Source organism: Salmo salar, chromosome 22 (assembly GCF_965601325.2).
Source record: "Salmo salar chromosome 22, fSalSal1, whole genome shotgun sequence".
Classification (NCBI taxonomy): domain Eukaryota; kingdom Metazoa; phylum Chordata; class Actinopteri; order Salmoniformes; family Salmonidae; genus Salmo; species Salmo salar.
This window is the reverse complement of record NC_138312.1, coordinates 13,593,521-13,615,072: the sequence shown is the minus strand read 5'-3', so window position 1 is coordinate 13,615,072 and position 21,552 is coordinate 13,593,521. Positions and strand designations below refer to the sequence as shown.

Here is a 21,552-nt window from a genome sequence, read left to right as displayed (position 1 = left end):
GGAGCAGTGGCTTCTTCCTTTCTGAGTGGCCTTTCAGGTTATGTCGATATAGGACTAATTTTACTGTGGATAGAGATACTTTTGTACCTGTTTCCTCCAGCATCTTCACAAGGTCCTTTGCTGTTGTTCTGGGATTGATTTGCACTTTTCACACCAAAGTACGTTCATCTCTAGGAGACAGAACGCATCTCTTTCCTGAGCGGTATGACGACTGCGTGGTGCCATGGTGTTTATACTTGAACCAGACTTCTGGAGGCCTACAATTATTTTTCTGAGGTCTTGGCTGATTTCTTTGGATTTTCCCATGATGTCAAGCAAAGAGGCACTGAGTTTGAAGGTAGGCCTTGAAATACATCCACAAGTACACCTCCAATTGACTCAAATGATGTCAATTAGCCTATCAGAAGCTTCTAAAGCCATGACATAATTTTCTGGAATTTTCCAAGCTGTTTAAAGGCACAGTCAACTGATTGTGTGTAAACTTCTGACCCACTGGAATTGTGATACAGTGAATAATAAGTGAAATAATCTGTCTGTAAACAATTGTTGGAAAAATTACCTGTGTCATGCACAAAGTAGATGTCCTAACCGACTTGCCAAAACTATAGTTTGTTAACCTCTCTAGGGTCGGCGGGACGAAATCGTCCCACCTACTTAACAGCCAGTGGAATCCTGTGGCGCGTTATTCAAATACCTTAGAAATGCTATTACTTGAATTTCTCAAACATATGACTATTTTTACACCATTTTAAAGACAAGACTCTCATTAATCTAACCACACTGTCCGATTTCAAAAAGGCTTTACAACGAAAGCAAAACATTAGATTATGTCAGCAGAGTACCCAGCCAGAAATAATCAGACACCCATTTTTCAAGCTAGCATATAATGTCACATAAACCCAGAAGACAGCTAAATGCAGCACTAACCTTTGATGATCTTCATCAGATGACAACCCTAGGACAGTATGTTATACAATACATGCATGTTTTGTTCAATCAAGTTCATATTTATATCAAAAACCAGCTTTTTACATTAGCATGTGATGTTCAGAACTAGCATACCCCCCGCAAACTTCCGTTGAATTTACAAAAAATGTACTAAATTACTCACGATAAACGTTCACAAAAAGCATAACAATTATTTTAAGAATTATAGATACAGAACTCCTCTATGCACTCAATATGTCCGGCATCACAGGGCTAGCTATTTAGACACCCAGCAAGTTTAGCACTCACCAAAGTCAGATTTACTATAAGAAAAATGTTATTACCTTTGCTGTTCTTCGTCAGAATGCACTCCCAGGACTTCTACTTTAATAACAAATGTTGGTTTGGTTCAAAATAATCCATAGTTATATCCAAATAGCGGCGTTTTGTTCGTGCGTTCAAGACACTATCCGAATGGTAAAGAAGGGTGACGAGCACGACGCATTTCGTGACAGAAAATTTCTAAATATTCCATTACTGTACTTCGAAGCATGTCAACCGCTGTTTAAAATCAATTTTTTTGCCATTTTTCTCGTAAAAAAGCGATAATATTCCGACCGGGAATCTGCATTTAGGTAAAAAGACGAAAGAAAATAAAGCATGGGGTCGACTCGTGCACGCGCCTAAGCCCATTGTCCTCTGATCGGCCACTTGCCAAAGGCGATAATGTGTTTCAGCCAGGGGCTGCCTCGATATCATTCAGCTTTTTCCCGGGTTCTGAGAGCCTATGGGAGCCGTAGGAAGTGTCACGTTACAGCAAAGATCCTCAGTCTTCAATAAATAGAGACAAGAAGCTCAAGGAATAGTCAGAGAGGGCACTTCCTGTACAGAATCTTCTCAGGTTTTTGCCTGCCATATGAGTTCTGTTATACTCACAGACACCATTCAAACAGTTTTAGAAACTTTAGGGTGTTTTCTATCCAAAGCCAATAATTATATGCATATTCTAGTTTCTGGGCAGTAGTAATAACCAGATTAAATCGGGTACGTTTTTTATCCGGCCGTGTAAATACTGCCCCCTACCCCCAACAGGTTAACAAGTAATTTGTGAAGTGTTTGAAAAATGAGTTTTAACAGCACAAAAACATCCTATGGCATACTGCATTAGCATCAAATAGCCCCCGCGATATGCAACTTTTCAGGGAAGTTAGGAACCAATATACACAGGCAGTTAGGAAAGCAAAGGCTAGCTTTTTCAACAGACATTTGCATCCTGTAGCACAAACTCCAAAAAGTTCTAGGACACTGTAAAGTCCATGGAGAATAAGAGCACCTCATCCCAGCTGCCCACTGCACTGAGGCTAGGAAACACTGTCACCACTAATAAATCCACGACAATTGATCATTTCAATAAGCATTTTTCTACGGCTGGCCATGCTTTCCACCTGGCTACCCCTACCCCGGTCAACAGCCCTGCACCCCCCACAGCAACTTGCCCAAGCCTCTCCCATTTCTCCTTCACCCAAATCCAGATAGCCAATGTTCTGAAAGAGCTGCAAAATCTGGACCCCTACAAATCAGCCGGGCTACAAATCAGCCAGACAGACAGAACAGAGACAGACAGAACAGAGACAGACAGAACAGAGACAGACAGAACAGACAGACAGACAGACAGACAGACAGACAGACAGACAGACAGACAGACAGACAGACAGACAGACAGACAGACAGACAGACAGACAGACAGACAGACAGGTTGACAGAACAGAGACAGGTTGACAGAACAGAGACAGGTTGACAGAACAGAGACAGACAGACAGATAGACAGAACAGATATACAGAGCTGGCCTGGTAACAGGATGTGGAGCACCTGGATATGTCTGTTTCTATGGCCTTGTATTTTTACTGGGTCAGTAATCATGCAGCAGTATAATGTTGTGTTAAATATGTTAGGACACAAGGGAACACTGCAGTAACAGTGCTTTAGAGTTTGAGAACCAGAGAATAAATACTTGGGGTTGTTGAGGGTGCTTGTACAGTCTCCAATGACTCCTGTCCTTCACAACAACTGTTACTAAAGACTTTGACTCCAACAAAGAGAAGAACATTTCTCAAGTTAATGTATTACCCGTCTAGAGCATGCCTGTTACTACCAAAACAAAGCCTTGGTTCCTTTGTGCTCATAATCCTGCATGGTGAACAGAACAGTGAGCCTGACGCGCGCCCCCGTCTGTCGTGTTGGAATATTGGCGCGAATGTGTCCTCTTGTGTTCACGCCGTTGGTTTTGTTACATTGGAGAGCGAGTGAGCGGAGCAAATGTGCAAGGCAGGGAGAGGGAGGAGTGCGCAAATAGGCACAGCAGCAGCAGCGGCGGCAGCAGCGTCAATGCATCTGTGAGTCTTCGAATCCGCTGTCTTGACCTGCCAATCCTCTGTACATTTCAGATTGAGATTTCACAGCGCGAGTTCTCGCTATCAACCGACACACTTTCCGGAGCTCAGCGTTTATTCTTAGTTCGGCTGTAAGAGATTATTCTCACGGTCCCATTCTATTTATCCCAGTTTCTTGAATATTTTATGGAAAATGGCGATCTGCGCTCAGTCCTACGGTATTTTCTGTATGTTCTCAATCCAAACTATCCTCATCATTAGCGTCTCTTCGCCGGCAACGGGGAGCCTCCGCTTCCCCCAGCACTACACGTAAGTAGCCTACATTTAGGGAGATGGAAACAGGGGTTATTGCTGAGATGAGAGCTCAGAACTGGGACAGTTTGCCCAAACCGTGCGGTTTACTAAAAGGTGCGATAGTCGCGCGATGCTAACTGGCTCTGATGTTGAAACAGAAACGCAGTTTCTGTCTCTGAATCATGCGTGAGCTACGTTACAGATATATCCGCGTGCACGAATGTTATTGTAGCAATGACAGTTTAGCCATAGTCCAATCTACTACTTCTGCCCTTCCAAATATTGTCGATTATGGGATGTTGTTTGCATGGATAGGTGCATGGGTTACTAATGGCAAGGCACAGGTGCTCGCCGTAATAGCATGGGAGTCCAATTATTGATCATGGTTTGGGATTAGATAACATTTCTGCTCAATACAAATCACCTAGTATTTTTTATTTTCTTCTGCGTTCATAACGGATAGTCAAACATGCTACAATGTTGACAAAAGCATTCAGAAAGCGCATAGGTGATAGCCGAGCTACTTCGACCTAACCAAGTCACAATGCTAATCCCTTAAAAAAAACTAAATCAAAGTAGCCTAACTATCAATCAATTCGACTGATTTTATTGCCATGGTAACGTTTAAAAAAAAAAGATTCAGTAAATTTAAAGCAGCAAAATTCCATGCCCCTCCGTAACGGAGGCAGCCTATAACCGGAGGGAAAGTGCCCGCGAGGATGTCCAAATCTTGCACTCCCGTTGCGCCATGGCACTGCACGCGCATTTCACCAGGTGGGTGTGAAGGAGAACGAACTCTTCAATTGAGTTTTACGAATATATCTCTCTCCTCGACCCCAATACCTTGAAAACATATGACCTAAATATTACTAAAATAAGTGTAGGTATAGGTCATATTAATTAGAATGGGTTTGACAGTTAGACTAATCATTCCATTGCAGTGTTATCAGTATTAGCTATTCACCATCGTGTGCATCAAGATTTAGATAGTTTTTCTTGATTATATTTCATCAAATTGTGTAAATAAAACATTTCTTAATTGACAGTATTGTATTGTAGGCAGCAACAGGCTATGCAAGTTGGAATAGGCACAACGATATGCATAAGGAAATCTGGCCTCAGCCGTATAGGCCTATATCTTATTAATAAGCATTATAGGGCCCGTTACACCCAACGCTATTTGAAATGTTATTCTGACATGTATTGCATTAACCTATATATTGTTTTTCATTTTGGGATTCAATCAATGTGTAGCCTAAAACATGCGTGGAACTTTTTCTGCGTCTCTTGTGTCAGTAAAGGTCGTCTGATTAAAACATGCTTGGAACTTTTTCTGCGTCTCTTGTGTCAGTAAAGGTCGTCTGATTCTGGAGCCTTACTGTTGCTTCAGGGATAACCCTCCCCTCCCCTCTCTCTCTCTAATTTGAGATCTGGTTTATAAATCAATAATTGATATGAAACTATAGAATGTGTGCTATCTGATCACTGAAGAATTTGATAAGGATGAATTTGGGAACTTTCCTCCTCGGATGCATCTATTCTACTCTATAATTCACTACTCTATAATTCACTACTCTATAATTCCACATCTATTCCCTCCTCTTCCAATGCATCGCTTTTTAAAATAAGAATCAATGCTTTGCGCTCTGGCTACACAATTACGCACAGGAGGACGTCATTTTAATAGACTAATAAAAACATGTATAATTCACAAGCTCATGCTTTAGGCTACAACGCTCTTAGTCGGACATTAGTAGCCTATGACATATTAGGCTACTGACTGTGTATATGGGCAATTATTATCTGGCTAGCGAGCCCTCCTTTTGGAGCTGCGAGCTGTGTAGTGGGACTGTTGCAGGATTTATGACGGCGATTCTCACAGAGACAACTGTGTGTCAAGATTTTCTTGATGTAACCGTTTTAGGCTATCCCGCCCAAATAAATTGAAACATTTACTAATCATTATTGTCTTGTATGAATAGGCTAATAAGGCATGTGTCATAATATTGTTATAGACGTGATAGCCTAATTTCTGAACTCTACGCATAGACTACATTTAATTTCTAGACCGAGTCGAACCGTATTTACATTTTACAAGGCCGCTGGTTGTTTGGATAAGAAACGAAGTTATTTTTTTTAGAGACTGTTAAGACTGTCAAGGTCAATCACAATTCGCTGCAGTTCTTACACAGACGTGCCAGGTAACTCGGGGGGGGGGGGGGGGGGGGGGGGGGGGGACGACGACGATGTAAACTGGAACTAAAGTAGTGCTAATGAAAAGAGTCCTTGAGGTGAATATAGTGAACAACAGCGAAGAGAAATGTACAATGTGACATCGGATTAAGGTAATCCAGAGAAAAGTGTGACACCCCGGTGGATGGGTGTTGTCGCTGGTGTGTGTGTGTGTGTGTGTGCTGAACATCAGGTTATTGGCCAATTACAGTAGGCCTACTGTCCATTTGATGAAAAACAAATAATGGTGATAACTTATCATTGGAGGTGGACTGGACTTTACAAAATCATCTCGGGGTAAATTATGTCTTGCAATATTGTGCATCAAATTATATGCAATTTCACTAACATTTACTTTCATAAACGTATGAATATAGTCCTAATATGGATAATTTTTCAATGCTTCACCTCACTAGAAATGACTTGGGTTTAGAGATCCATCGATTCAACGTTGCGATGGAGCTTGAATGAAGAGCTATTGGGTTGATAATAAACTCGTTTCATGTCGGCCTGAGATAGTCTTGGATGACAGACCCAATGAATGTCCCAAACTCGCTGAACGATATTTGATGGAATTCTACTTTTGGACCTATTCATGCACATATTATGTAACCTAATTAATTATTCTAGGCTCATACAAATAGTGATATTTAAAATACACTTTTGGATTTAATACTAATAATACCGTAAGTTATTTTGAGTAGGCTACTACATTGATTTTGATCACTGCATTGTTGGGTTTAGAGCTCGCAAGAAAATAATTTCACTGTACTTCTGCGTGTGACATTAAAAAAATGTAAAACTTTGAAGTAACAGCCCATATTAAGGTCAACATTGGCTTAGCTTAAACATGAGATAAATCAGCCTTAGCCTGAGAGTCAGTAGGTCAATCCAGCAATATTTACCGTGCAAAAGGATAGTTCACCACCAATGTTGTGTTTGTTTGTGTGTTTTAACGCAGTATGCATATGTATACAACTTGGTTGTGTCTGTCATGTGCAAGTGTGTGTGTGTGTGTGTGTATTTGCATTTGTGTATAGGTGACTGTACACTAGTCAAGTTGTGTAAGGAGTGTGCTTAGCTTGGGGACAGAGGTATTGTCACTAGCTGTTAGCATCAGTGCATTCTGCTCCAGTGTGGTCTCACTTTAAGCCTGTGTTCACTTCATTGCTAGGTGACCTTTTCATAGTCAGCGAGCTTTCTTGAGCAATCCTGCCTTGTGCAATCCTTTTTTAGAGGCAATCCTCTTTTCCTCTCTTATTCTCTATATCCCCCTTATAAACACAGTCAAGACACATTATTCTATGTGGGTAACATTTGAACAAATGCTTTCTCTACACTCACAGAGGCCTATGTCTTATCTGATTCCTGTCAGTGGTCCTGGTTACAGATATGATGTACTGTTAACTATACTCAGTCGTTCCAGGTCTCTCTGTCACTTCTTGGCAGATTGGTATTGGTTAATAGATCTGTCTTTTCTTTCCAAATAATCTGACATTTAACGCTGACATTTGTTTTTTGTGGTATTATTAAGAGACAAATGACAGTGTTGTGCTGGTGATGTGAGTGTCTGGTGTGTCTGAAAGGAAAGGCTGCGTGGCTCAGAGTCGTCTGCTACCGTCTAGTCAAAACACAACCATAAAGACACGGACAGAAAAAAGGGTACAGTTTCATGTTTTGTAGAATTTATTTGGTTACTTTTCCTCAACAGTTGTACATGACTTAGTTATTATTGTTATTATTGTTATTCATTACTATTCTTTTCCCATGTATGTTAGTATAATTATTTCTTATTTCTATCTGAGTGATGCCTGGGTGGGTAGGGACTCCACTCTAAGTTGGTAACTCTTGCTGATCGAACAGCAGCTTGTGAACATCTTGATCCATTAAGTCATTTGCAGCCTTGATGGAAGATATAAACTGATGAGCCCCAGACGTTTGAGCTCTTAATTCCAGACTTGGCTCCGTCCACTGAGAGCGCCTCCTGCTTATTGTGCACTTCTGTCAGAAGTGAAGCTTTTTTATTACAGCCCTGCTGCTGATCGAGGCCCAGCCAAAAGAACACACGCTCACGCTCCGTCCAACCAGAACCCCAGGGATGAGTGGCGGCTGGACGGGATGTTGATGAATAAAACTGACGTTAGGAGATGAAAAAAAGACAGTGTGTCTATAGAAGGAAGGAGGGGAGTGAGTGACGGATGGACAGAAAGACGGATAGATACAGACAAACAGACAGATAAACACACATACACCCCACCACACACACACACACACACACACACACACACACACACACACACACACACACACACACACACACACACACACACACACACACACACACACACACACACACACACACAAATCAAATGTATTTATATAGCCCTTCTTACATCAGCTGATATCTCAAAGTGCTGTACAGAAACCCAGCCTAAAACCCCAAACAGCAAGCAATGCAGGTGTAGAAGCACGGTGGCTAGGAAAAACTCCCTAGAAAGGCCAAAACCTAGGAAGAAACCTAGAGAGGAACCAGGCTATGAGAGGTGGCCAGTCCTCTTCTGGCTGTGCCAGGTGGAGATTATAACAGCACATGGCCAAGATGTTCAAATGTTCATAAATGACCAGCATGGTCAAATAATAATAATCATAGTAGTTGTCGAGGGTGCAACAAGTCAGTAACACAAGAGTAAGTGTCAGTTGGCTTTTTCATAGCCGATCTTTGAGAGTATCTCTACCGCTCCTGCTGTCTCTAGAGAGTTGAAAACAGCAGGTCTGGGACAGGTAGCACGTCCGGTGAATAGGTCAGGGTTCCAGCAGGTCTGGGACAGGTAGCACGACCGGTGAACAGGTCAGGGTTCCATAGCTGCAGGCAGAACACACACACATCACATGCAATTATATACATCACTTGAGGTTTAACAAGGGAAGGGAACTGACTTTCTTACGCCCTTCCCCAACTCATAATATTTGTGATAAGCTTGTATATTAAAGTTACAGCTGTGTGTGTTTGTTCCCTCAGAATGATGCATTGGGCGGGCCGCATTGAGAAGGAGCTGGAGAAGACTCTGCAACTGGTCACTGGAGCCCAGCAGATGAAAGGGGTAAGTACTGGGAACTCAACATAATACCTGATCCCATGCATGACTGCAGTTAAACTGTCTGTCTTCTCTCTCTCTCGCTCTCTCTCTCTCTGAAGCTAGGTTAACTATCGTATTGTTTGTGGGCCAAATGGAAGCGTAACACCAGCAGTGTGTCTATGTACTCTAGGGATTCCACACATCTGGGCTCCTGTTTCTGTTCCTCTGTCATTGTGTGTGTGTGACACTAGAGCGGCAGATGGTTTGGCCGTGTTAGATTGACAGAGTTTTGTCATGTCTCTACACAGAGCCAGTGTGCATGTTCATTGTGCTTCCAGGTCTGGAAATGGACCTGGATCTAATGCTTCATTATTGCTGTGTGGCTGACTGTGATGATTCAGCCAGTCACAATAGCGTCTATGGCTGCGGTGATGATAATCGTTGCCATGGTGAGGGGGATGGCCGTGGTGTTAATATGGTAGTGTAATTGACGATAGCCAGTGTAGGCGACAGTTGGTGACAGTGCCAGTTGTGGTTGAAGGGTTTAGGACAGTGTTTGGGCGGGCGGAGCAGTGATGATGGTTGTTGCCATGGCTGCGGTTAGCATGGGGATGTGTTGGTTACTCTGACAATACAATTATTTGCGTTGTCTTCCAGAAAAACACAGCATCGCTATTTGGTCTGTCGCTATTTACTCACAGAAATACAGGCTTTGGCGTTCCTAGTTTGTGCCAATAGTTATTGAATAGGAATGTGTGTGGATTTGCATAAGCAAATACAGCACGTCAATTAAAAGTGTATTCAATTGTGTTTGCACTGTCAGAAAGATTAACATTGAGTGAATGCTGTGGGAACAGTTAGTTCAGCTAATAGTCTGTTCCGGTGTATACTAGTAAGTGGGTTGGGCTGAGTGTGTGTGAGTATGATGGTTGAAATGTGCGTTTGTGAGTATGTTAGCATAGTGTGTTTGTGTGTATGTTAGCATAGTGCGTTTGTGTAGGCTAGGTTGTCCTGAGTGTGTGCGCGTGTGTTTGCCTAAAGACTCCACTCTGTCTATTGATGTGCATGCATGTACAAGGGCGTGCATTTCTGTCCAGAATCGTCGTTGCGTTCCACCCAGAGAGGAAGTCCGCCTTGTGTTGTGTAAATCCTCTAGGGCTTGGGGAGCCAGAGTAGCTTACCAAGCAAGAGGGTCCGAGGCACTCTGACTGTAGCTAGCGATGCCATTTGACCTTCCGGATCTGGTGTTATATGCCTTTTTTTTGTTTACAAATACAGCTAGCTACATGTCCCCTGTGGCTCAGTTGGTAGACCATGGTGTTTGCAATGCCAGGGTTGTGGGTTCGATTCCCAGTATGGGGAAAAAATGTATGAAATGTATGCATTCACTACTGTAAGTTGATCTGGATAAGAGTGTCTGCTAAATGACTAAAATGTAAATGTCTGGTGTTCTAAGCTTTACAGTGCTACTTTATAGACACAGAGGCAAACATGTCTCTCTATGAATTTGTGATTTCGAGAACTTGAACAGCAAGAACTCCTCTTAGTACTCAGGAGAAGAAGAGAAAACGACTGAGAAAAGGGCAAGTTCATCCACTGAACATTACAAGAGGGGACGACGGAGAAGACATGTCTCTTGTCCAACCTATGCGAAGCCTTGACGAGGAAATACATTTTCAATACTTTTGGATGTCGGTTTGACAGATTTGACGACTTGCTTCAGCTGCTTGCCCCTCACATAAATCGCACGAGAGAACTCACAGCATTCGGTGCGAGTGGCAGCACACAGCAAAGTATCTCTGCGAGTTATAAGCTAGGAATCTCAACAGTTTGTGCCATCATCACAGAAGTTTGCCAGGCTATCTGGCATGTCCTGAAGGAGGATTTTGTTGTTTATTCCTCCATGGCAAAATGGGAAGAAATTGCCAGAGAGTTTGGGGATTGTTGGAATTGTCTGTGTTGTGCAGGAACTGTCAACGGAAAACATATTCAGATCTAGCTCCGGCAAACTCGGGGAGCAAGTACTACAACTACAAGGGCTTTTTCTCAATGGACCTGATGGCAGTCTGCGATGCAAGGTGCTGCTTCACCATGATCGAATTTGGTCGGGAGGGAGATGCAGGAATCTTCTCATGAAGCAAGTTCGGCGCCCAACTCATTGCAGGCCAGCTGCCAGTAACAAGGCCAGAGTGCTTTCCGCGGACCCAAACACCGAGCCCATATGTCTTCAAGGGAGACGAGGGATTTCCTCTGAGGGTAAACCTGACATGACCATATCCAGGTAAGATACGCTAAATAGATGTGACTATACTTATGATGTGAAAATTATACCAATATAGATGTTGTAATTATACTGAACAAAAAATATAAATGTAACCTGTAAAATGTTGGTCCCATGTTTCATGAGCTGAAATAAAAGATCCCAGAAATGTTTAATTTGCACAAAAAGCTTACTTCTCTCAAATTATTTAGCACAAATTTGTTTACATCCCTATTAGTGAGCATTTCTCCTTTGCCAAGATAATTCATCCACCTGACAAGTGTGGCATATCAAGAAGCTGATTAAACAGCATGATCATTACACAGGTGCACCTTGTGCTGGGACAATAAAAGGCTTCTCGAAAATGTGCAGTTTTGTCACACAACACAATGCGACAGATGTCTAAAGTTTTAAGGGAGCGTGCAATTGGCATGCTGACTTCAGGAATGTCCACCAGAGCTGTTGCCAAAGAATTGAATGTTAATTTCTCCAACGTAATTTTTGAGAATTTGGCAGTACGTCCAACCAGCCTCACAACCGCAGACCACGTGTAACCACGCCAGCCCATTATCTCCACATCCGGCTTCTTCATCTGGGGGATCGTCTGAAACCAGCCACCTGGACAGCTGATGAAACTGAGGAGTATTTCTGTCTGTAATAAAGCCCTTTTGTGGGGCCTGGCTCCCCAGTGGGTGGGCCTGGCTCCCAAGTGGGTGGGCCTATGTCCTCCCAGGCCCACCTATGGCTGTGCCCCTGCCCAGTCATGTGAAATCCATAGATTAGGGCCTAATGAATTTATTTAAATTGACTGATTTCCTTATATGAACTGTAACTCAGTAAAATCGTTGAAATTGTTGCATGTTGCGTTTATATTTTTGTTCAGTATATATGCCTTACATAAAAGTCATTGGCATCCCAGTAAGAGGATGAGGGCCTATGTCCAAAGCATAGGCTACACAGTTTACACAGTTGTTACAATACACATTTGAAAGCCGTCATGTTCTTGTTCAATACAAATGGAAAACCCTTCTTATCTTTAAAGGTTCTTCTGACCTTGGTGACACCAAGAAGATCTACAACTACCTCCACTCAAGAGCCAGAAGAATTTCAGAGGACTGCTTTGGGATCTGAGCTGCAAGATGGAGGATCCTGGGACGAGCCCTTGATGTTGTCCCGGAGAAAGCTGAGACCATTGTGAAGGCCTGTGTGGCCCTCCACAAAGACCTTTGCACTACCGACACTTCAGACACTGACAACACAGAGTCATCAACACGGTACATCCACCCCACATTTGTTGACCACTCCACACCCACTGTGGACCTGCGTCTAGGAGAGTGGAGACAGGTGATACAAGGGACACCAGCTTCCTGGACCCAAGGAACATCTCGGCAGACAGAGCAACCAGAGTTGCTCTAGACGTGCGCAACAACCTCAAGGACTACTTCCTCACCCCAGCTGGACAAGTGTCTTTTCAGAATGCTGCTATCACTCCCTACAATAAAAGTAAAAATGTTGTGTGGTTTGGAAAACGTGCGCACATACACTACATGACTTAAAGTATGTGGACACCTGCTTGTCGAAAATCTCATTTCAAAATCATATGGAGTTGGTTCCCCCTTTGCTGCTGTAACAGCCTCCACTCTTCTGGGAAGGCTTTCCACTACATTGCTGTGGGGACTTGCTTCCATTCAGCCCCAAGAGCATTAGTGAGGTTGGGCACTGATGTTGGGCGATTAGGCCTGGCTCGCAGTCAGCGTTCCAATTCATCCCAATGGGATTCGATGGGGTTGAGGTTAGGGCTCTGTGCAGGCCAGTCATGTTCTTCCACACCGGTAGGGAACTTGCTTTGTGCACAGGGGAATTGTCATGCTGACACAGGAAAGGGCCTTCCCCAAACTGTTGCCCCAAAGATGGAAGAAAATAATTGTCTGTAGCATTAAGATTTCTCTTCACTGGAACTAAGGGGCCTAGGCCAAACAGCCCCATACCATTATTCCAATGACTGCCTAGGAACTGCCTTGTTCAGAGGCAGAATGACAGATTTGTACCTTGTCAGCTCGGGGATTCGAACTTGCAACCTTTCGGTTATCTAGTCCAACGCTCTAACCACTAGGCTATGCTGCCACCCCTTTTGTTGTCCTTGCGTTGTTTTAGTTTGTCATATATGTTTGACAAACCTAACCTTGTGTTATGTGTAGTGGCCTTTCAATGAATGGCTGTCCAGCTGTAGACTATGAGGCTAGACCCCCGAGTCATTTGCCTCATCAGCATAACACAAGGTTGTACATGGTCATGTGTAGAGGCCTTTCAATGGAGACCTTCCTGCTAGGGTGCATGGGTGAGAATGGCTGTCCTGCTGTAGACAATAAGGCTAGACCCTCGAGACATTGACCTTACCTGCATAGCTCATGTACGAAGCACTACTGATTCAGTAATATTACAGTAATATTTTCTGCCAAAAGTACAAATAACCAGACAAAGATATTTGCAGACCTTTTAGATATTTATTTAGGATCGTACGAGTAAATATCACAAGAGGAAAATAGTGCAATGAAAAATACAATGTAATACACAGGTGAAAGGGGAAATAAGAGAAAAAACACAAAGTAAACAACAGTAAATTAATGAGAAAATAAGTAAATATAAAAAAATCCATAACCCCCCCAGTAAATTACCCACCACCCTAACGTGTGAATAAGAAAAAAGCACACAACGGCAGTTTTTGTGGTGAGACGGAGGGCTCTGTCTCACTCGAGAGCGGACGGAGTGGACACACAGTACTGAACGATGGACCTGTGAAAGTACATCGTCATGTTCCTGACAAACGGGAAACATTGATCAGGAGGAATAGACACCGTCCATGATACCATGACGTCGTAGACGGCCTTTGCTGAACACTTCTGCTGTTTCTGTAACTCATCCATCCGCTGCATAATGTCAGTGTCCAAAGGATCCTCAGGGGTCTTCCTCGTCCGGCCACTGGAGCTGGGTCGGGGAGATGGGGCGGAGGTTGATGGAGTTGCAGGGCAGAAAGCAAGGGTGTGTCTGGACTAGAGGTCAACCGATTATGATTTTTCAATGCCGATACTGATTATTGGAGGACCAAAAAAAGCCTCTACCGATTGCTCGGCCGATTTTTATTTATTTATTTGTAATAATGACAATTACAACAATACTGAATGAACACTTATTTTAACTTAATATAATACATCAATAAAATCAATTTAGCCTCAAATAAATAATGAAACATGTTCAATTTGGTTTAAATAATGCAAAAGCAAAGTGTTGGAGAAGAAAGTAATATAATACATCAATATAATACATCAATAAAATCAATTTAGCCTCAAATAAATAATGAAACATGTTCAATTTGGTTTAAATAATGCAAAAGCAAAGTGTTGGAGAAGAAAGTAAAAATGCAATATGTGCCATGTAAGGAAGTTACCGTTCAAGTTCCTTGCTCAGAACATGAGAACATATGAAAGCTGGTGGTTCCTTTTAACATGAGTCTTCAATATTCCCAGGTAAGAAGTTTTAGGTTGTAGTTATTATAGGAATTATAGGACTATTTCTCTCTATACGATTTGTATTTCATATACCTTTGACTATTGGATGTTCTTATAGGCACTTTGGTATTGCCAGTGTAACAGTATAGCTTCCGTCCCTCTCCTCGCTCCTACCTGGGCTCAAACCAGGAACACATCGACAACAGCCACCCTCGAAGCAGCGTTACCCATGCAGAGCAAGGGGAAAAACTACTCCAAGTCTCAGAGCGAGTGACGTTTGAAACGCTATTAGCGCGCACCCGCTAACTAGCTAGCCATTTCACATCGGTTACACCAGCCTAATCTTGGGAGTTGACAGGCTTGAAGTCATAAACAGCGCAATGCTTGAAGCACAGCGAAGAGCTGCTGGCAAAACGCACAAAAGTGCTGTTTCAATGAATGCTTACGAGCTTGCTGCTGCCTACCACTGCTCAGTCAGACTGCTCTATCAAATCATAGACTTAATTATAACATAATAACACACAGAAATACGAGCCTTAGGTCATTAATATGGTCGAATCCGGAAACTATCATCTCGAAAACAAAACGTTTTTCCTTTCAGTGAAATACGGAACCGTTCCGTCTAAGTCTAAATATTCCTGTTACATTGCACAACCTTCAATGTTCTGTCATAATTACATAAAAGTCTGGCAAATTAGTTCGCAACGAGCCAGGCGGCCCAAACTGTTACATATACCCTGACTGCGTGCAATGAACGCAAAATGACACAATTTCACCTGGTTAATATTGCCTGCCAACCTGGATTTCTATTAGCTAAATATGCAGGCTTAAAAATATATACTTCTGTGTATTGATTTTAAGAAAGGCATTGATGTTTATGGTTAGGTACAGTCGTGCAACGGTTGTGCTTTTTTCGCAAATGCGCTTTTGTTATATCATCCCCCGTTTGGCAAAGTCGGCTGTCTTTGTTAGGAAGAAATAGTCTTCACAGTTCGCAACGAGCCAGGCGGCCCAAACTGCTGCATATACCCTGACTCTGTTTGCAAGAGAAGTGACACATTTTCCCTAGTTAAAAGAAATTCATGTTAGCAGGCAATATTAACTAAATATGCAGGTTTAAAAATATATACTTGTGTATTGATTTTAAGAAAGGCATTGATGTTTATGGTTGGAGCAACGTGTACCTAAGCGATTATATGCAACGCAGGACAGGCTAGATAAACTAGTAATATCATCAACCATGTGTAGTTAACTAGTGATTATGATTGATTGTTTTTTTATAAGATAAGTTTAATGCTAGCTAGCAACTTACCTTGGCTTCTTACTGCATTCGCGTAACAGGCAGGCTCCTCGTGGAGTGCAATGTAAAGCAGGTGGTTAGAGCGTTGGACTAGTTAACCGTAAGGCTGCAAGATTGAATCCCCGAGCCGACAAGGTAAAAATCTGTCGTTCTTCCCCTGAACAAGGCAGTTAACCCACCTAGTTCCTAGGCCGTCATTGAAAATAAGAATGTGTTCTTAACTGACTTGCCTAGTTAAATAAAGGTCCCAAAATAAAAATAAATTATAAAATAAAATAAATAAAAAAATCGGCCAAATCGGCGCCCAAAAATACCGATTTCCGATTGTTATGAAAACTTGAAATCAGCCCTAATTAATCAGCCATTCCGATTAATCGGTCGACCTGTAGTCTGGACAATGCGTTGGGTGTTGGTGAGAAGGACCTGGGCGTTGGGGAGAGGAGCCGGGGAGATGATGAACCAGAGCGGGGAGAGGATGAACCAGACCGGGGAGAGGATGAACCAGACCGGGGAGAGGATGACCCAAGGGGCGGTGAACCACCTGTAGATTGGCCTGTTGGGGCTCAGCTCTGTCTCTGGGCTGTCCAAAACTCCACCCCCCTCCAACACCTACAAGCAGATGGCGAATACATTAGAATACAAGCAAATCTGAAAACATCTCCATGGGCTCCTTTGAGTTAAAATACTTACTCAAAATAACTGATTTCATAAACATCTCAATCTAATTAGCACACACACACCACAGTGTCTGTTTTTCAGATGGTTGAACTAGCCCTGCTAATCAGTATAATAACAACACAGACAGAACATTTCCCACTCACAATTTCTCCCGTCCAGAAAAGAGCTGATTTCACAAGTTATAACTAGGTCTGCTAAACATAAGATTACAAGCGCACACACTGTATAAAAGGACTCGGCTGCATGAGAAGAGTACATACCGTATCTGACATATTGGTGTCTGCCTGAACATGTTTCACGTAAACACAAAGCCAATCCAGTTTTTGGACAGTTGGAGAATACACTGGCAGCAGCCCACTTCCTTGTCTCCTTCCTCGTCCCCTTCCTCGTCTCCTTCACCTTTTTCACGAATCTTTTTCCACTTTTTTTATATCAGTATCGGTGTTCGAATTTAATGATATTTCCCTCCAGCTGTTGTCTTTTGCGTTCTTGTCTGAAATACAACCGCATCAAAGGATTGTAGAGGTTCTTGTATTGTCTCACCAGCTCGCAAGACGCTGCTCAAAACTGAACACCAATATAGACATGTAGCAAATCGCTAAAGAAAATCGCCAAAAATTCAGCTTGCAAGTAGAATAGCAAATAGTTTATACCAGAAGTACTGGAAAAGATGTGATGTACGCACAGGAGCGGACTTCCGTTGCAAAACTCACTCAATACTGCCCCCTCAGTCTTGGAAAGGAATGATCTGCCGGGGCTCAATATCCGGGAAAAAAAAAACAGTGTCGAATGACAGAGTGTATTACAAGGAGCCACTCCTTTTGTGACGGAAAACGACATTGCAACACTGCGCTATACTCCGTACCCTCCGTCTCCGTAGTGTCTGGATTGGCCTTAACGCCTTGATCACACCGACAGCGTCATTGAGCAAAATGGTACGCAGCATCATCTGGATATGTTTGCATACATGTATTCACCACACAGAAAGCACTGCAACTGCCTCTGCAGCGCAGTGCTGCAAGGCAAACGCAGCGTTTCATTGGCAATGAATGTACTTCTGGTGTACTGAAATGCAGTGACGCTGTCGGTGTGAACGAGGCGTAAGCAGTGTGTGCATTCGCGGTAGTGAGTTGGTGTGAAAGAACATTTATCACGGCCCCAAACAGGAGTCGTCACAGGGTGTGTTAAATGGCCCAGCATGCCTAGAAAAGCCATTTTCTAAATGGATGCCTCTCTCTATACGTGTGTCTGATAGAAATCTTCCCAGGGCTATGCCGGCTGGTAACAAGATTGTCTCCCTTCGCGCCCCCTTCCTCTTCATGCGCAGTTTATTTTCAGAGTAAAAAAAAAAAGTCTGCAAATTATTTTTGTTGTTTGTCTTACGCTGAGAGAGTGAAGGGAGGAAGTTGAATTTAATGTGGTGTATTCTGTTCCTCTTGGTTGAGATTTTCATGCCTGAGAGATTGTGGGTATTTAGTGAGAGAGAACGGGTAGAGAGGATGTGCTTGGTGAGAGGGAGAAGAAGCAGGGGAGATATTGGCGGTTTTGGAAAGAAAAGGAGGAGGTTTAGAAAGAAGGGGTAAACTGATAAATGAGAGAGAGGGTCGTTGTTTTTACAACAGGAGGGGATTTGTGTGAGGGGATGGATGATTTGACAGCAAGAACAGATATTTGGAGAATGTGGGCATATTTATTGAGACAGAATTGGTCATGTATGATTTGGGAGGAGAGAGAGAGAGAGAGAGAGAGAGAGAGAGAGAGCGAGAGTATCTAATGGGGAAGGAGGGATCTATTCACTTTCTTTTCCTCATTGCTGTGTTTGTGATCTGTTCTGAGAGAGCCTGCTGTGCTGTGGTGGACACTGGCATTCCTTTCATATCCTCAAAGCTTAGTCAGACCTGTTTGATAAGCATACAGTAGGATTACACCCACACACTGTCATCATGGGCTGGAGTAGAGTAACTCTAGAGTTTATTGGACACACACACACACACACACACACACACACACACACACACACACACACACACACACACACACACACACACACACACACACACACACACACACACACACACACACACATACACTCACACACACTCACACACACACACACACACACACACACACACACACACACACACACACACACACACACACACACACACACACACGGAGGAATGGCCATTTGTTCACCCCCTCTTCTAGAGAGCCTCTTAAATGCTAAAGCACTGTAACATATGTTGGGCTCTTAATTCATTTCAATGAGGAGGGCCTAATCAGCATGAATAATTCAGCCTCATACACTTGAAGGCTCCTTAACCCCAAGCACTGGCACGGTACCAATACTATACCACATACTGTACTGTGCCTCTCTACCGCCCTCCCGCTTCTTCTCCCCTCTCTCCATCCTTCATTCTTGACATACTGTCTCTCTACCTCCCTATATCCTCTATTTTCTCTCTCCTCCTCTCTCCGTTCCTCTGTCCTCCTCCTCCCTCCTCCTCTCTTCCCCATGGTTAGGGAATGAAGCCTGGGAGTGGCAGACTGGGCTGATCCCAAAGTCTCTTCTCCTAGTCTGTGTCTGTGAGGCTGCAAGACTGTGCTCCAGTATCAAGCCCAGGGGAATGTGTGTGGGTAGACCATGATTAGAGAGAACTCCAATTAAAACACTTTAGATTCACAGATCCTTTGACCTAAAAGAGCTGGACACAAATACATAGAGGATACATTGATTTCTGGTATATTTCCTCTCTTTCACATGCTCTGTGTGAGTGTGTGTGGTCAGTGGTGCTGGATCGGTCAGCTCTGAGACCCCATGTTGTGCTGCAGGTTTATCTGGGCCTAACACAGACTTCATTGCCTCCAGTCAAGCCAGTTTGTATGTGTGTGTCTGTTTTTCCTGCCGTTTCTGGGTTTGTCTGTGAAGGACGATTGCGCTGCGAATTTCTTCAGTTTATGTGTTACGCTAACGTCATTGTGAATGGTGATTTGCCAATTTCAATTGTGCTTTTGCCTCCCCAAAACATTTGCTTCCATGCCTGAAACAGCAGCCTGTTCTGTAGGTGGAGGCTCAAGTCGACCCCCCGTAAAATAGAGAGATCTATAAAGTGCTGGAGGATTACTCACTATCGCTGACTCCAGCACTTTCCAATAATCTGTCTCAAATGCCCAATGCCATACAAGACGCCATCCCATCCACTCACTTTAATAGCCCCCTCCCCTCTTTCTAAAGCTGACCTTAGCTGAAGTCACGGACACACACTAACGCGCAAACACAGTGCTGTGCTGTTTCATCAGCGTGCGTAGGTGATGATGTAACTGCTGCTCAATGTAATTGGTTCCTTGATTTAATAGCTCTTACTCCTGAAGACAATTTACAGGAAAAGCTGAGTCTTCCTCCCCACCATGAGCAATTACCGTTAAAGGAAGTCTAGAGAGAGACCCCCCCCCCACCTCACCTCACAACACAACAGCAGCTCATTCATTATCTGGCCTTTAGAAACAGCAGGGGCTATTTTTTGCTTAACGTTTTGTCACTCTCCCTCCCTCCCTCCTTTCCTCTCTCTCTATCTCTCACTCTCTTTATCTCTCTCTCCCTCTCTTTATCTCTCTCTCTCTCTCTTTATCTCTCTCTCTCTCTTTAGCTCTCTCTTTAGCTCTCTCACTTCTCTCTTTCGCTCTCTCCATCTCTTTATCTCTCTCTCTCTCTCTCTTTATCTCTCTCTCCCTCTCCCTCTCCCTCTCTTTATCTCTCTCTCTCTCTCTCTCTCTCTCTCTCTCTCTCTCTCTCTCCCTCTCTTTATCACTCCCTCTCTCTCAAATCAAATCAAATGTTATGGGGGTGTAGCGAAAGGCTTACGTTCCTAGCTCCAACAGTGCAGCAATATTTAACAATACAAAACAATAAACGCAAAACACAAACAGACGCCACAGAGCCCCAAGATAGCAACACAATTAGACCAAACCAAATGGACCATTTCAGGTTGTCAATGATGTGCACGCTGAGGAACTTGAATCTTTCAACCCTCTACTACTGAACTACTGCGGCCTCATCGATGGGGGGGGGGGGCTCCCTCTGCTGTTTCCTGAAGTCCACCATCATTCGCTCCTTCGTTTTGTTGACGTTGAGGGGGAGGTTATTTTGCTGGTACCACTCTGCCAGGGCCCTCACCTCCTCCCTGTAGGCCGTCTCATGGTTGTTGGTAATCAGGCCTACTACTGTTGTGTCGTCTGCAAACTTGATGATTGAGTTTGAGTGGCCGCGCAGTCATGCCTGAGCACGCACCGTTGTGGGGCCTCCGTGTTGAGGATCAGCGTAGCGGAGGTGTTGTTGCCTACCTTCACCAGCTGGGGTCGTCCCGTCAGGAAGTCCAGGACACAGTTGCACAGGGCGGGGTTCAGACCCAGGGCCTCGAGCTTAGTGATGAGCTTAGAGGGCACTATGGTGTTGAAGGCTGAACTGTAGTCGATGAACACCATTCTCACATAGGTTTTCCTCTTGTCCAGATGGGATAGGGCAGTGTGCAGTGCAATAGCGATTGCGTTAACCATGGATCTGTTGGGGAGGTATGGAAATTCTAGTGGGTCTAGGGTGTCAGGTAAGGTGGAGGTAATATGATCCTTAATTAGCCTCTCAAAGCACTTCATGATGATAGAAGTGAGTGCTACAGGGTATTTAGTTCAGTTACCTTCACTTTCTTGGGTACAGGAACAATGGTGGACATCTTGATGCAAGTGGGGACAACAGACTGGGATAAAACACTCCAGCCATCTGGTCTGCTCATGCTCTGAGGACGCGTCTAGGGATGCCTTCTGGACCGGCAGCCTTGCAAGGGTTAACACACTTAAAGATGCACTATGTAGAAATCGTTTTGTCATTTCCTG

The 21,552-nt window shown here is 43.6% G+C and overlaps 1 protein-coding gene across 3 annotated transcripts in view; it reads left to right on the top strand.

Moving 5' to 3' along the window:
* Window positions 1-3,200: 3,200 nt before the first annotated feature.
* LOC106582605 (voltage-dependent calcium channel subunit alpha-2/delta-2) overlaps window positions 3,201-21,552 on the top strand; it is a 363,243-nt gene continuing 344,891 nt past the window's right edge. For 2 of the 3 annotated variants that reach the window (XM_082967380.1, XM_045705260.2), the window contains exons 1-2: window positions 3,202-3,627; window positions 8,864-8,945. In XM_082967380.1, the coding sequence (XP_082823506.1) occupies window positions 3,512-3,627; window positions 8,864-8,945 (198 nt within the window). In that variant the 5' untranslated portion in view covers window positions 3,202-3,511. Of the gene's footprint in view, window positions 3,628-8,863; window positions 8,946-21,552 lie in introns of all 3 variants that reach the window. The other variant, XM_045705262.2, reaches the window with a different exon arrangement.